The sequence below is a fragment of the Fundulus heteroclitus genome, chromosome 23 (assembly GCF_011125445.2).
Source record: "Fundulus heteroclitus isolate FHET01 chromosome 23, MU-UCD_Fhet_4.1, whole genome shotgun sequence".
Classification (NCBI taxonomy): Eukaryota; Metazoa; Chordata; class Actinopteri; order Cyprinodontiformes; family Fundulidae; genus Fundulus; species Fundulus heteroclitus.
The window spans coordinates 30,621,721-30,639,057 of NC_046383.1; the positions used below are offsets into that span (position 1 = coordinate 30,621,721).

At 41.1% G+C, this 17,337-nt stretch overlaps 1 protein-coding gene across 1 annotated transcript in view; it reads left to right on the forward strand.

Annotated features, from left to right (window-relative positions):
- The window catches only part of tenm1 (teneurin transmembrane protein 1), a 298,417-nt gene that overhangs the window by 207,047 nt on the left and 74,033 nt on the right, over positions 1–17,337 (forward strand). The window contains exons 19-22 of the mRNA XM_036127074.1: positions 653–796; positions 1,140–1,392; positions 3,564–3,584; positions 13,858–14,090. Coding sequence (XP_035982967.1) covers positions 653–796; positions 1,140–1,392; positions 3,564–3,584; positions 13,858–14,090 — 651 coding nt within the window. The remainder of the gene's footprint in view (positions 1–652; positions 797–1,139; positions 1,393–3,563; positions 3,585–13,857; positions 14,091–17,337) is intronic.

The following is a 17,337-nucleotide window of genomic DNA, read 5'->3' on the forward strand; positions in this document are numbered from 1 at the left end:
AGGAGTGAATGCTGCTTATCAATACCTTGATGCAATCAACTGGTTCCCTTAGATAGGAATTTTTTTTGACCAATCTGTATATTCTGATTGAATTTGACTTTGGAAAGTGCCTTGAGATGACATGTTTCATGAATTGCCGCTATATAAATAAAATTGAATTGAATTGAAGTACTTGTACTTGTACTCGGTCTGTATAAAACTGGTATTCCAGACCTAATTAAATGAGTAATTTTCAAATAAACATCCTTATTGTGCACTGATTTGCTGTTCTGTTCTTTTATACAGTAACACAAGTAGGAAAAGCTGCTATTTGCTAGTTAATTAGTTGGGCTATCTGCTCCCTTCTAACCTAAGGAAAATCAGTTGACCCTTCTTTTAGGTACCTGACCAGCAGTGGCTGTAACCAGTCAGGAAGGAGCAGCGGCGTGTTTCTTTTGGCCTCTTACAGCTAGAAAAAACTTTTTATTTTTAGGCAGCTCATTAAAAGGATATCAAAAAAGTAGGCAGAAAATGAAAATATTTGCAGCTGTGAAACTGTAAACTCGTAGCCCATTGGTGTGCATTGATGGTGGTGATACCACTGTGCCTGGCAGAGACATCATTATTGCACAAAACTGACGTGCTCTCTTGCGTTTGTGTGTTTGCCTTCCAGTCTCGGTGGGTTATGAGTATGAGTCATGTCCTGCAGTCATCCACTGGGAAAGGAGGACAGCTCTGATGCATGGTTTTGAACTGGTGCCCTCTAATCTTGGAGGATGGTCCCTGGACAAACACCATGCCCTCAACATTCGCAGCGGTGGGTGCACTCTTCAGTTTGGCCTGGAGAAAACTTGTCTTTACAGAGGTCACTAACACACGCGCGCATCAAAGTGTCACAATGAATACAATGAGTGACTTTTTATGAGCTGCCATAATCTTGAAGAAGCACATAAAAATGTTAAGAATAATTCAGTAAAGTATTAGAAATTTAGATAGTACAAAAAGCTGAATGTGCCGTTTGATATTACGCCTGTTTTTTGAAACTTTTGCCAAGAAACGGAAAAAGGAAAAAAGGATCGCATTACCCCGTGGGAATGCACTGAATCAGGCAAAAATGTTCTGAGGGCTTTTAAAGATGTATTGCGTTCCGCTTTCCCCAGGAATCCTCCACAAAGGGAACGGAGAAAACGTCTTCCTATCCCAGCAGCCTCCAGTCATCAGCACCGTCATGGGGAACGGCTTCTATCGCAGCGTCCCCTGCGGCCCGAGCTGCAGCGGCGCAGCTCGGGACATGATGCTGTTTGCCCCCGTGGCGCTGGCCAGCGGGCCCGACGGCTCTCTCTACATCGGAGACTTCAACTTCATCCGCAGGGTCCATCCGGATGGATACACGAGGACCATACTGGAACTCAAGTGAGTCGAGCCCTTGAGAAGTTTTTTATTTTTGTGGGTGCAGGTCTCACCATTTTTTTTTTCTTATGTTTATTAAGAAAAATGAGCTCAGCTGATAAGGGTTAGCTTTGCATTAGCTCTGGCTGGCATCAGCACCACTGATCTGTTTGATCTCAGTTGAAGGCTCTGAAGTTTGTCTTTTATGCAAAGGCAGAAAATGTGAGGTTCAGACATCATAGGCCCTAATCTACCTCTTTAGGATGTGAGAGAAGCTTTTCTGTGAAACAAAGACTCGTTTTTTTTTTTTTTTTTTTTTCTGTGGATTATGATGATATCTCCTACTGTGCTGCAGGCACTACATTCTCCATTTCTGTATTTTCTCAAGCGTTAAATCTCGATGGGATTGCACAGTCATTTGTCCTGTAGAGTGCTCTCCTTATGTAACTTAACTCTCTCATTTGCTGTCATTATTGTACCTCTGACTAATATTTCTGGTTTCACAGAGTCTCTATCTGATACCTCCCCATCCCTGAGAGGAAATGCCAAAAAGCTTCCTGTTTAACTTAATATTTAATGTGATAGAATACAACCATCTGAATCAAGCCTAATCCCACGTTATGAGAGGACTGCGGACTCTGATGTTTTCCATAATTTCAGTTCAGTCCAGTTTTATTGGACATATTTCATTTCCGTTCTAAAAAAAAAAAAGGAAAAAATCCCCCTTGCAGCTTCTGCTTTTGCTTTTTTGTGACACATTTTTTTAGATCTTCAAATACTAAACAAAGATAACCTAAGTAAATAAAACGTGAGTTTTCAGATGATTAAATTTTTAAGAGAAAAAGGCCCTTTGTTAAAAAAAAAAAAAAAGAAAAAAGTAATTGCCCCTAAATCCAATACCTGGATTTGTCCACCTTCGGGGCCATAATTTTCATCATGTCTTTACGATATTTGAAAATGGGTCTTTTACATAACTGTGGAGGGATTATGGCACAAATCCAGACATTTACTGGGCTACTTCAAAACCCCTTTTTTTTAGCCATTTGGAGTTAGCCTTGCTTGTTTGATTGGAATCCTTATCCTGCTGTGAAACTCAAGCTCAAAGTCCCAACATGAAGAGATGCAGAGATAGATGAGTTCCACGTTTTAATTACCTCCACTTTGTTCTCGTCAGAATATTTTCCAAAAAGTCGTGAGAATAATCAAGAAGACTTTTCAGCAGATGTCAGAACGCTGGCCAGCGGTGGTTTTCACCTTGAAAATCTCCTGTGGGTTCCATTTTTTTTTTTTTTTGCCGACTTTCTTGTTTCTTGTTTGTTGAATCATGAACTCTAACCTTAACTGAGACATGTGAGACCAGCCACGCTTTAAATGTCTCCCTGGGTCCTCCGGGGACCGTCTGCCAATGCACTCTTAAATCAATTTCTTTAGATAGGTGCACGGTTTGTTGCTTTGTGGGATCTTTTAACCTACTTTATCACATCAAACTGGTTCTATTTAAGTCAGGGTTTGCAGGATTAAGCCTAGGGGTTCCTAGTGACATTTTACTCAGCATTCCAGTTGGCGCATTTAGGTTAAAAATATAATTGTGTCAAAACAGCAAAAACAGAAGAAAGCAGATCAGTATGAATCCCAGAAATCTGTGATTGAGCAAGTAACTCTTTCACGTCCCAGCATACAGCACTTCTAACTAACTGGATGGTCTGGAATTACTCCCAAAGACTTAACCCTTACTGAAAATCCACTACCATGGTAATCGCATCTTCTTTCTCGGTTGCCAAAAGGAATAGGTTTTGTTTTATTCCAAATGAAAAAAACCCAAATAGAACCATTTGTAGAGCCTAACCACTTTACCAGATGGAATTTCTAAAATATATTGAAGCTCTTCTTAGGAAAAAAAAAGTGTTATCTGCAAGCAGGAAGAAATGCTAGTTTCCTGGATACTTTTTAAATGCCATTAATGTATAAATCACGAGGTTTAGTTCCCAATGCTGAAACTTGTGGGTTTTCATATTTAGTGAATATTTGATTTCAGATGCTTCAGCGTTAACCTGGACAAGCTATCTTCTGTTTTTCACACTGTGTATTACCTTCTGTGTATTGCTGTTGTAACTTGTTCTTTTTTTTCCCTCTGCATCACAATAACAATGTTTTCTTTGTGTCTTTTAAACACCCCCTGCTTGCCTTATTATCAGAAACCGGGACACCAGACACAGGTGAGAACTCCTCATTAGCCGCTTATCTGTACGCTTGTACGATGAACCACGAACACATGTCCTGTATCAAGAGAAAAAGGCGGAGGATGTTGCAAAATGTCTCTTTGCACTGCCGATCGGTCTGTTTCCTGCAAATTGCGTTGACCCCCGCATTCTCTCGAGCGAACACGAGCCGGCCGGCATCGACAACATGCACTCCCTTTTGCAGTCGGAGCTCTCAAATCCCCATTTAAGATTCCGCGAGGCAATATTAAATTTGTACACTGGAAATCAGCCAAAATGTCAAGGATTTCATTTTTAGGGGATTACTAAAAGTCTGTTGGGGGGGGGGGGGGGGGATACACGGCTTCGTTCGTTTCCCTGAGCCGAAATAAAAGCACAAGTCTGGGAATGGCTTCACCATCATCCCTGGCCCTGAGCTTGATGGTGGTATGAGCTCTGTGCTGTGTTTGACAGAAGATTAGACAGATATTATAGACGTTCTGTGTGTGTGTGTGTGTGTGTGTGTGTGTGTGTGTGTGTGTGTGTGTGTGTGTGTGTGTGTGTGTGTGTGTGTGTGTGTCCTCGGCTATCTTGGGTCATATTGAGCCATTTGTGTGTGTGTGTGTGTGTGTGTGTGTATATGTGTGTCTCAGTGTGCTTCTGGGTGTTTTTGTGGGGGAGGCGGTTTATCCAATTTCAAAACACCGAGTTCTTCTTTAGGAGACTGGATTTGCAACATGCTAGGGTTACAGGCCAATGTGAATATGATAACATCGGTAGGTGTTTATGTTTGCATTTTTATTGGACAGCGTTGTGCGTATATGTGTGCAAGCACTGCAAAAATGTAAATATGGAAATTGGGGTATAATTTCAGTCCATAAAGCCTCAGCCATTGTTTCCCAACTGGGGGTAGGTCCACCTCAGCAGGGCACCGCTGCAGTTGCCAGAGTTTTAATTGGAAAGGATGTGAAGCCGTTCAAGTGAATGGCGAAAGCAGGGGTTTGGATAAAAAAAGAAAAAAAAAGATTTAACTCTAACACATAAAAGGACACTGCCTAGGAAAAGTATTAATTCACAGTAAACTTCTTATTTTTTCTCCAAATTTAGTAACATAATGACGACAAACTTAAGCTGTGTGGCGGGCCAGCACAAAGTAAAACACAACCGTGAAGAGGTTGGCAAATGATACATGGTTCCTAAAGCTTTTTGCTAATAAAAATCTGAACAGAGTGCGGACTCAGCCCCTCTGAGTCCGCACCTTGTAGGACCACCTTTCACTGTAATCACAGTTCTAAACCCTTTAGGCTTCGTTACCAGCTTTGTGGATCTAGACACTGAATATTTTGCTCATTCTTTCTTGCAATATAACAAACTCGGATAAGATGGAAACATTAAGTTTCCACTCTTTCTACAGATTTTAAGTAAAATGTCATATTCTAACACCTAAATATACTTTGGTGGAAATTTTTCCAGTGCAGCTCTTGCTGTCGTTGTTTTGCTGGAAGGATGTTGTCACATGTTGTCTTAACCTACTGACCTCTAATGAGCTCCACCCAACTTCTCATCAGGTCTAGCCAGCTTTCCTGTCCTGTTGCTAAGTGTTGGCTTTCTTTTTTCCTGCCTAAATGTATTTGTTACATTTTATGTATTTCTAATAAAAAAAACAAAAAAAACAGGAAAAACGCATTTACGCTGTAATCAAAGAACACACAGGTGGCCCCTGGTTACCATCTAGTTACAACTATACCACTAGGTTTTATTTAGAGGCCACGGGACTATAGTGGCTGAACACAAGCTCACACCACACTCTTCAGATTTTTTTTTGTAACATACAATCCTGATGAGGCTCACTAGGGTTAGTCAGAACCTGATGAAACGCAGTTCTGGGTTTTAGGGGCATTAAAAACCTGCAAGGCACTGAAGCGACTAAGCAGAGCAGTGTAGATATCGCACTGAAAAAGAAAGAATAGCAAAATCTAAGGCATAAACCGTTCAATCAACGCAAAGTGGACAAAAGCGATGTTTTATCTAAAACAATTACATGAATCAGAGAGTCAATATCTGCCGCAAACAAACCATTTAGTCACGAGGGACCGCATAAGAGCTTCAAGCGGCTAAAATGCGGTTATCAACACATGCTTTAAATTGGACGGGATTGGATGTTTATTTTTTGCTAAACGCTTTAAATGTCCAGGGTCTGCAGTTTTGCCTTATCTTTTTAAATCCACACGAAATAAAACAGTGCGAACTGTTAAGACGCCTGAAAAATGCAGCAAAATTCGGAGGCGCTTGCGGGGGCAGTAGGAGACCTGTTACGTGTGGGGGGTTACATGCAAATAGACGATCCCTGGTTTGGTTTGCATGAACCGGATCCTTCTTATGCCACTTTGGAGACTCTTTCTTCCCACCCTGGAGGTTTCGCTTTTAGTTCCCGATTCCCTCTTTTTTTTTGCGCCGCAGTTGGCGGTGTGTTAGTGTTTCTTCTTTATTCTCTTCCATTGTTCTACCAAAGTCGGATACATTAATAATTCATTGCTATTCAACTTTCAAAGCTTTTCAGCCATGCGTTCTTCCCCTCAAAGTGCCTATCAGCTAAAAAGGGGCTTCAAACCCAGGTGCTTGCTGAAGGGAAACTACAGGAAGTGCTCAACTCAAAACCACTGTCTATCTTGTCCCTTTATGACTCTGATCAAGCAGGATGACTGATTAAGTATGTTATCCGAGCGCCCAAATGGTTGATACGGAGAGAGAGAGAGAGAGGGAGAAACGAGTAGCCGCAGTAGATCAACTCTGATCATTGTTTTGCCATTAGATGTGGAAGGAACCAGGAAGGGCTGGAGGGGGATTGCCAGTGATGTTGTTGTTGCTCATTTTCCCCGCAGAGGGCGAATGCGTTCAGAAGCACTGGGATTGAACAGAAGAAAAGTGCCAGGGGAATGATTTGCAGACAGGAATATGCACCGTACAAATGCTTTTCGGTGGCTTCAAGAGGCTCAAGAAGCTGTGCTGAGCTGTGGGCACACTCTGAAAGTCAGTGAAAAACTCTCAGAGGATCCAGTTTAAATTATGGATGTGCAGTTCAGGGGCTGAACTCTGTAAACAGTTATGCTCTTAATGGACTAGATGACTGACAGCACCCCCCGTCTGTGCTGGGGATTTTTTTTATTTTTCTCTCGGTTTGTTTTTAAGGGTTGCTGGAAGGCGGAGGCCATTATCAAACGGATGTTTTAACTTTTAATAGTAAAGGTTAGCAGGGAAAGAAGCGTTTAGCCGCGGTCGGAATCACAGGGACATTTTAGGAAACCCATTAGCCGGAACACAAGAGGTTTGTCGGTTTTAAATGAGCAAAAATATTGAAGATGCAAAAGCGCGGCAAACATAATTTGTTTCCTGACATTTCAGCCGTCCATTGAATGGTGTTTTTCATCGAATGGCCGTAGAAAAAGGCAAAGGAAAGGAAAAAAAAAACACTTTAACTGGATGTCTTCAGGTTTAATTAGCAGCAAGCCTTTGACCAGACCCCAGCTGACATCGGATTTCGGAGTACAAAGTGTTGCTTTGAACTCAGTTAGCTGCGTTTAAAGTGCAAAATTTAAATTCCCTTTTATTTTTTGGGAGGTCATTGTGTTCAGGTCTCAATAGTCAAACACAATAGACTCCTGAAATCAAAGGTTTTGTAATTAATGGACTGCAGCCATCGTACATCAGCAAGTCAAGTCCTCCATTTGCAGCCGAATGCTGACAGCGTTGGCATTCATTGTGCGCTGGTACAGTGCAGCCCGCAGTCAGTGTGAGGGTAAATTAAATCAATGTTCACAGTATGCTAAACGTGAGCGCGAGGCCTGCATTGACGACTAATGAAACGGTAACACAAACAGGCCTCACCTCTGAGACACCGGCCAAATAAGCAACCCCTCCGCCTTTTGTAAAATAATAATACGTCCACATGACTCATTCGGCTTTGGTCACATTTTAGCTGCAGCAGCTGTCTGGGTTTCCCATTATTCCCCCTCTGCGTTAGAGCTCCGCAGTTCCATTCCTGTCACTGGCTTTGTTTGTTGTACCCGAGCAAATACGTGCCTGAAAAATGATGAAAATAACCGCGAAAGCCATCAAATAAAATATACACCACCTAACATCAAAAGCAGAAAACTGTCTTGAATACATGCATGCATAAGATATGAGTGATAAAATATGGCACGTTTTTGAAAATGCACCAGTGGTCTTGGAGGTGTCAGATCTGGAAAAAAAAAAAAAATGTGTGAGGATGTAGCTTATGGTAAGAATTACACATGCATGGAACATACAGTTGTAGCCTCACCTTTGCTCTACATGCGTGGACTTACGCGTGCAGCTCCTTGTTTCTGCCTGACATGTGAATAAATGTAACTTACGCTGGCAAATAGATGATCTCAGCCAATGAGATCTAAACTCACATAAAACCATACATCCTCAGCATTAGCATAAGGCAATCAATGAGCATAGACATATCTGCTAGGTATGGGTTAACTATTAGATTTACTTAGAAACATGTCAATATTAATCAATAAATATCTGCTCACTAATGATGAACACGACAGTAAGAATGTAACACAAATTAGTCTACAGACTATTAATAAGGTGGATGTCTTAATGAACTGGAATTCAATGCGCAACATCCTGCTGATTAACTGATTAAAAGTTTAAATGTATTGATATTATCGTTTGTCTCATTGAAACCTGCAGTTTACAATTTGTTCTACATTGTATTAAAAAAAAAAAAGATGGAAGATAATAAAATGGTCATGATCTGTCAGTTTCCAGCACCAGAACCACCAACCCAGAATATAAACAGAGTGCCTTACTTTGGTCTGTCTGAAGCTGTTTGCGCTGGTTAGGACTCCCACTCTCCTGTCTTCACTGGAAATCAGCTATGATCTGTGGGTTACTTTAAAGCTTTCTGGATTTTTCAATAAAAACATCTGACTATTAAGCTGAACAACAACAATTGATCTGACTTGTCTTAGGAGGAATGGTTTCTATGTGTTGGCATCTTTGTGACCAGACAATATAAAGTTCTTGAATTTGAAAAAAAAGTCTTGATGATGGCAATGACTGTCTGTTGTACACAAGATAAAATCTTGTGTACAACAAGACCATTTGAAGTAAGACAGAAAAGAGCCTATTGCAGATGAAAGGTCAAATCCAAGTGGGAATGTTAAGTAAAAAACATGGTTTTATAGTATGCTATTTACACACACAAAAATCATTATCTAATTAATTTCATTTCAAACAGAAATGGAACAGTATTCTAATGATTGTTATATTATTTCTGCAGCAGTATGGAACAGTTATAATAAGGTTAACATTTACTGTTAGTTTAGTGGAAAAAAATTCTACTCATTTGCACTTTAGATAAAATGAGATATTTTTTGCCAATTAAATGTACTTAGAATTGTTTTTTTTCCCCCAGCATCTAGCAAGAAAAGACCATTAAAATTAATCCTAAAATGCAAAAAAACAAACAAAAAAAAAAACACACCCCACATCAAAATAGGTTAGCTACATGAATTCAAACATGCACATATAATATCACACACAGTAATAAACGCATAATAAACTAATTCTAAAAGGATTCGGTTGGGAGCGGCAATATAGGGGAGCAGTGGCACTGCTGCACTGACTCCCTCTATGCTCCATACAGCTAAAAGAAAGCTCGAGTCATGGAGGCACTTTCTGTGGCAACTCATGTAAAAGTAAAATACTTTAAACCATAGCGACATGATTCCCATGCCTAATATAAACATGCTTTTGTAGATAAAGAAGCTTTGACATAAGCTGAATTCTCTTTCACAAACATCTTTTAAAATAGCCCATAAGTATTCAGACTTGACAGTGTTAGTTATGTACGGGCAGAAAATCTGAATAAATATGAACACTGTCATCCAGACTCGGTGCACCAAACAAAGCTCCTAAACAAACCCCAATGTGGTTAAATTAAAACATGGACACGACACATCAACACATTTAGTGCATGATTCCTGCCTCCACGCTTACCTCGCTTCTTTAAAACTAGGAGCTATTCTCGTCATTGCCGTTCGTTAGAGGCGCGCCAACCTTCAAGTCCTTTGAACATAATCTTTGCTTGTGACAAAACAACTTCAAGCACTATTTCAACTCCTCCATACAATTTACAATTCCTTTGCAACGTCTCTGCCCGATAGGACCCAATTAGTCTGGAAGGTCCGTCAACAAAAAGAGAAGAAAACAATCTTATCTATTTGTTATTTATGAGGCATTTGCTGATTCAGTATAAGACAAGATTAAAGTAATATATTACAGCAAAGCAATGTGATGGGTTCCTGTTAGCCTAAGCCAGAAAAACAAATTACAAGTGGAAACTCACCCGCGAAAGGATGTAAGCAGGTTCAGGAGTTTTACAAGACCATTGGGTTGAAAACAAAAAACAACTACAGTTCAAGCAAAAAATTTTCTTTGTTGCATTACAACAAAGAAAATTATTCAAATTATTCAAAAGTCAATTTTTGAATAAGTGTGCATGCACAAGATCGTGAACGGCAGTGAACGGCTAACACTGAAGCTAGCCGCTAAGCTAATTGGCTACATAAACACCAGAAGCGTGCATCTACAGCCAGTAAGTGAGAACTAACAAGGAACGTGCGCGCAAACTAGCGTAACATGAGCTCATCAGAATGATTGACATGTGGGACAACCAATAGATAAGGTGATCCCCCTGGAACTTGATGGACAGAGGGGTGTAAGAGCAGGACCAAACCTCTGGCCAATCCTGTTTTGTGGTGCAAACAACAGGAGTTTTTACAGGCCTGTAGCTCCCACAGAGATTGATGTTACTTTAAACCTCCTTTTTCTGAATACATAATGTATTTACGGTACTACTGTCATGATGGAAGGACCATTTTAGCCAGTATAACCAAGTGTTTCTGAACAGGATTACCAACTATAGCTTTATGGTTACTTACTTTTTGATATAACGAGAACAATCTGGTGTTTGATGAGAAGAGGCTTGTATACTATTCAAGGAATAGTGCCTGAATTTGGTAACAAGTACAATTCTGACACTAAACTGACTAAAATAACAGATCAAAAGGTCGGAAAAGAACAAAAGAGACTTGACGTGTAGTTGTGACTGAGTATATTCATTGTTTCATAGAATGTAAAACAGTCCTGAGAAAATGTGCTGTGCTGCAGCAGGTTATTAGAGAAAACAATCGAGCCTTCTAGGAAAAGAGCACCATCTTCCATCTTCACTTAGAGACATGGTGAACACTAAGTTGTCCTTGGACTGCTTAGCTGCAGTGTCCCAGAGTGCCGCAGTTCAGCACAGAGCAAATTGATTTCATTTTATACCGGCAATTAACAGAGTGCCCAAAGTCAGAGCGTTCTACAGGCCACGACAGCAGAATAAAGACCGGAAACACAAGGTCTACAAACTCAACATTTGACCATTTCCAAGAGAACTACTTTGAGTTTAATGTCAACTACAGCTCACAGTCAGAATAGGAGACTCGTTGTAGCAACAAGGGAAACAGATTGTTTAAGAAAATGGGCCAAAAGCAAGAGTAAAGAGAGCCACTGAATGCAGCTAAATTAGAGCCTGCCTGAAAAAGAGCAACATTACAGTACTGTCAGCTTACGGTTCCCAAAGCGTTTGCCATAGCGGTTCTCCATATATGACACTTTTTTTTTTTTTTTGTTGGTTGGTTGTTAGTTACAGAAATACTTCTATTGGAAAATGATTGTTTGTAGTTTATAGGATGGAAGTAGCAGATTTTTTTCTGTTGTCAAAAAAGTGAATCTATGACTTTTGAAAGTAAAACATTGAAGATACAGGGTAAAAACAGATTATTTTGTAACTATTTTTTTATTGGATTTTTTTCCTTGTACAGTCCTGGGAAAAGCAAGTTTTCATGGCTCTCAGTATGATCACGGGAAAACCTAAGTCATATGTTCTTCCAAGGGACGTAGAAGGAAGAATAGCACCCATGTTTTGTAAATCTAAAGCACTGTTTGATACCTAAGAAGTTTGACCACCTCTATAAAATCAGGAGTTTGGCAGTTTATTGGTCTAGAAGATCTAGGTGTGTCTCAAAACAATAGCAAGACAGAAAGAGATTAGCAATGGCCATGGAGAAAAAAGCTCCTGCTGCCCATTCACATTGGCCTTGACCGCAGATTGCTCCCTGTGCGCCACTCAGTGCTGTAGCACACTGCCTTCTAAGGCATGGGTTAAATGTAGAAACATATGTCCCCTCTGTGGAGCTGTATATATGTATTTCTGTTCAACTTGTCTCTCAACGACCTGAAGTTTATCATTCTACGTTAAGGAGCAATATTCACAAGTTGGAAACATTTCGCCAGCTGTCAGCCTTCCAAGGCGTGGACATTGCAGCATGTCAGCCTCTGTTTGAATACTAAATCCTGTTGTTTTATTGCTGTGCAATTCAAAAAAAGACAGAATTATCATGGTTCGTGTTGAAGGGTCGCCAGCGGAAAGAGTATTCTCTTTGAAGCAGCTTTCACATGGGAGATGGCAAGCTCTGTGCTCTCTGTGGAGCTAGAGCCAAAAGCAGGAGTGATGAGTGCTGAGGAGGCCACACTAAGCTCACAAATAGGTTAATCAGGTTATCAGTTGTTGACAAAACTGTCATCATTAGCCATCACTTTGTGCTCAAGGATGTCACAGCAAACGTACTATAAAGAAAGATGATTTTATTAACTACTACCATTTGAAATGTAACTCACCTTTTACTCCCAAGTTGCTATATATTCTTTCAAATCATAGCTTTTTTTTGTTTTGTTCACAATATGTCTTTAATCATGCGTCAAAAGCCCCAAATACTGATATTCTGCTGGCTTCTCCTCTGTTTTAGTGTTTTTGGACATGTACCACCGCACCTAAATTATTCCATCTTTAACTGCAAGTAGTGCAAGGCCGCATCCCTGGTTGGACAGCTTGGCCTGGAGCAGTGCTGCTCTGCCGCTGAGCAACGCACTCACAATAATTTATATTATTGCAGTGGTTTAAAGCAGTGTTTTGGAAGTTTGTTTTTCTGAAGCATAAAGGTGCGTGTTCAAAGGGAACGCCGGGAGCGGCGTCTCAAGCCTCCGCAGCCATCACAATGTTAAATGTTAAACAGAACAAAACGGGGAACAAGTGCTGTTCGCTCGGAAGGTTGCCAGGTGAAAGCCTGGCAGCAAATGACAGCATGACGGGTTTGCAACGTTGCATCTGAATAAACCACAAGACTTTCTGAATAACTTCCTTTGGACGTGTCCAGCCCGAAGTAGGGCTTTAGAGATTCACAGTACTCTGTTTAGAGAAAGCCAGACAAAGCATGCTAGCACCGACACCATCATACCAACTGTCAGGTTGGCCTTGTTTTACAGCCAGAGGACTTTGACACATTGGGGTCAGCAAGTCGACTGCTGATCTCCCGTGTATATCAAAGGTATTCTAGAGTCCAGCGTGAGACTGACTGTCTAAAAGCTAAAGCCTGGCCCGAACGGGATCATTAGCAGGACAACAATCCCAAACGCAGCTGCAAGGCCTCAGCAGCATGGAGGACAAAGAAAACAGTCCAGCCAAAGTCCAGACCTTAAGCTGAGCGAAATGTGGCTGCAGAACTGCAAAGGAGTCGCCAGAACAAATGTCTGCAAACTTCAATGAGCAGACGCAGTGCGAAGAAGTCACTTATAAAAGCCGCACGGCAAATAACTACTTCAAGGCACCGCTGCTAGAGGTGGTTCAGCAGGCTTCTTGACCATGGGGGGGCACTTAGTTTTTCCCACGACTGTACAGTCATTGAAACTTTTTTCTTTCACATAACCATAAATCAGTTGAGTATAAATGATGATTATTGCATTAGAAAATGAGGAGCTTTACTTATAGCACGATCCTAAAAATGGGATCACTGCTTGCAATTGGGCCGCTGAGACGGCGCCCACCTGCACTATGTAAATGAGACGACATTAATCTTGGTTCAGCGCAGGCAGAGTCTCATATTAAGGCTATTTAGTGATGTAACCTGATTGCCTCCAAATATCCAGTCTTCAACTTACACAAAAGCATTTACATTTTTTTATTTTTCAGAATGGGCCTCGATTCTATCAGCAGAAGTTTATTTTTTAACAAGTCTAGGAAAGAAGGACAGATAAATGTTTTGCTTGTGTTTCTGTAAAAAAAAAAAGAAAAGGAAAATCTCATAATCTAGCACCGCTTCACCTCACTCACTACTTTTTTTTTTTTTTTTTGTCTGATTTGTCTTTCAAGCACAAGCCCCGCACACAAGTATTATCTGGCCATGGACCCAGTGGGGGAGGTCCTCTACGTGTCTGACACGAGCAGCCGCAGGGTTTACAGAGTGAGGAACCTTGGGCAGCCCAAGGATCCGGCACGCAACCTTGAAGTAGTGGCGGGGACGGGGGAGCAATGCCTGCCATTCGACCAGAGCCACTGTGGGGAGGGCAGAAAGGCCACCGAAGCTGCGCTCAACAACCCTCGAGGTAAGGATAACACGCTCAGCGCGGCTGAAGCACTCGCTCTCTTTGTCTACTCGCGGTTTCGCCGCGCTCGTGCAATGAGCATCCGTTACATTCATCTGTCCCTTCAGGATACTCTCATAGATTTGTGATCAAAGATTAGTGTTTGGTAATATGAGGTACACCTAGCTGGAGGGCGGCGCATTGGCTAGTTCAGCGAAGGTCAGCACAGACGTCCTGTAGCAACTCATCGCTTAATGTTTTTAGGTGGTTTGTGTGTATTTCAACCCCTCCTAACCTTTTCATTTTTGGGCTAAGCGCAACGTCGATACAGAACGCAGAGTCTGCGCCGATGATCTCATGAAAATGGATGCTCTTAACCTTGGAACTCCTGGAGATGCTTTGAAGCGGTTGCTCCTTAAGGTGCAGAAGGCAGGGCATTATCTGATCACGATGCTTTGATTCATCTCAGGATGGCTGTGCACGTCGTTTTTAGCTCCTCATACAAAGACTTGACATTATGGTTTTTAGATGTGAATGAATAAAGCCCTATTGCATCATGCCATTCTGTGGGTTATCGTGTTGTGTATACGAGGAGGAGGAGGTGCTTGATGCTTGCATTTGTTTGTTTCACACGGCTTAAATTGGCTTACTTCCTCTGCTGACAGACAGAACTTACTTCCTCTGTAGCTTTCAATAACTCCACCACTGCTCCTCTCTCTGGTGGGATGCCCCAAGGATCCATCCTTGGCCTTTTTTTATGTTTCTCTCTATATGCTGTCTCTTGGAACAGTTGGGCAGGTCTTTTAGGTTCTGTTCAGCTTTTATAAAGTATACTAAGGACCAGGTCCAAACACTGAGGTGATCTGGCTGTTTCAGTAGCAGTGCCCAGACTCTGGGACCAGCTCCATCTGGATTTACGCTCCACCACTGATCAGTCTTTTTTAAATCAAACTTGAAAAACGAATTTATTTAGCCTGCCTAATATTAGTACGTAGCATAGTTAGAGTCTAATTCTGATGTTTAATCTTTATAGCCTGTTCTTGCGGTTCGTTGCTTTGATTTGTTTATTTCTGTATGTCTTTCGATTGTTTTATTGTAAAGCGCTCCGGTCGCCTTTATTGGCTGTGTAAAGGGCTATATCAATAAACAATTGACTGCACCCTTTGTTTGAACAAAGCTTGTGTTTTAGTGTCACCAGGCTTGCGCCTCTAAATGATTTGTGTGAACGCGTATATTGAATCTAAGCTGCTGTCGGAGTGCATTCGTTTTCAGCCATTTGACTCTGAAAAAGTAAAATAGACGCTGCGTTCATGTTATCCTCCCTGTTCTGTCTCGCATCCGTCTAGGGAGAAAAGTTCTCCTCCTGTCGATTCGTCCAAAAAAGTTCAAGTGATCTCCTGGTTCTTTTGGAAGTAGCTTGCGAGGGTTTCACAACCCCCCCAACTTCAAAGCAATTTATTGATATTTTATTTAATACACGTTGCATTCCATGATTTTTAAGTGGAAAGATGTTGAAACACGGTTTTAAAAATATTTCAGAGATGGGTCTAAATAAATCTAACAAGTGTTGTGTACATTTGATCTCATCCCTCTTTTCTATGATGCCTCTAAATAAATTAGAGTGCAGCCAGTGTCCGTCAGAAGTCATCTAATCATGGCTGTCCACAGAAAAAAAAAGACAGGCCAGGCAAAGGAAGAACTAATAACAGAAACAGCTAAAAAAGCCCACAGCAACTCTGGAGGAGCAGCAGAGATTTGAAGCTCCTGTGAGAGAATGTGTTGACGGACCCGTTTGTCATAATTCTATGTAGGGGGACACCCAGCCAGCAGGTAAGAGAAGATGGTCAATGTAGATGAAACCAAAATTGATTTCCCATCGCTTACTTAATAAAGTGTTGTGTGTGGTGGAAAGCGAACACTGCAGATCACCCTCAGCACACCTTCCTTACTGGGAAACATGCCGGTGGTAGCATCGTGCTGTGAAGATGCTTTCCATAAGCAGGAGAGATTAATTGAGCTAAATGCAATGTAATTCTGGAAGAAAACCTGTCAGAAGTAACAAAGGACTACAGATTGAGGCGAAGTTTCCCACTGGACAACAAGAAACACACCTGCTTTAGATCAGCGGTGTCCAAAGTCAGTCCTCCAGGGCCGGGGTCCTGCGTGCTTCAGGTGTTGTCCTGGTTCAACATATATATCAATCAATAGATGTAAATCGATGATAGAAAAAAGGGTCTATAAAATGTTCAATAGAATAACAGTTTTCCTTTTGCATTCTAGCCAGGTAGGTTAATATTACAGTCATTACATCCTCCCAACCAATCACAATCGCAGATCCAGGAATGTTCTGCCCCCCCAAAACGCTTCCCCATTCAAAGAGTTCAGAGAGCACTGTTTCTTTTTTATTAAAACTTGTAGTTTTGCTAAAAAGTTGGTTGAATAAAGGGTTGAGTTTGAATTTAGTGTTTGTGTTCTTTATCTAAAAATAGGTGGCTATTGCTAAGCAACAGCATAAAATGGCCAAGGCAGCGCTTGAAATATATGTTTTGAATTTATTGATAATTATTGAAATAGATCAATATGATTTCTATTTTATTGATATGCTTTTTTTTTCTATATCGTCCACCCCTATGACAGACTGAGAAGGTAAATCATTAATCGGAGTTAGATGTGTCGGAGCAGGGACAGAACTAAAGCGTGCAGGAGATCGGCCCTTGAGAACGGGAGTTGGACGTGTCTGGTTTAGACAAAAAAGACATACAAATTTTACCACATAATCATTTGTATTGACTCGGAATACAAATGCACACTGCACTTTTCAGATTTCTGTTTGTAAAAAAATATATAAAATCTTTGACAATGTTCATTCCAGTTCAGTTATGCGTGACTTTGCATTGCGTCGATCACATAAAATGGCAATTAAATGCCCCGACTTGTGTGGTTCCATCATGAAAAAAAGGCAGAAAAAGCCCAGGGAGTATGAATACTTTTGCAAGGCACTCTGGGTTAGCTGACAAGTGTTTCTGCAGGGAGTTTTGAATCCTTACGGTTGCCTGTCTGTGATAAACTCATGAAAACACTGCATCTGCTTTGATGTGCTAGATCCTCCACACACTGGGCTGTGCAGCCAGCCTGTCAGGGGGGAACAACAATGCACCGCCTTTTCTGTGTTTTCGCGTTTCATACTGAATGCAGTGGCACAAGAGAAAGGCATGACTGATTAAGCTTTATGAAAAGGAATACTGTTTACAACAACACCCATTCCTTT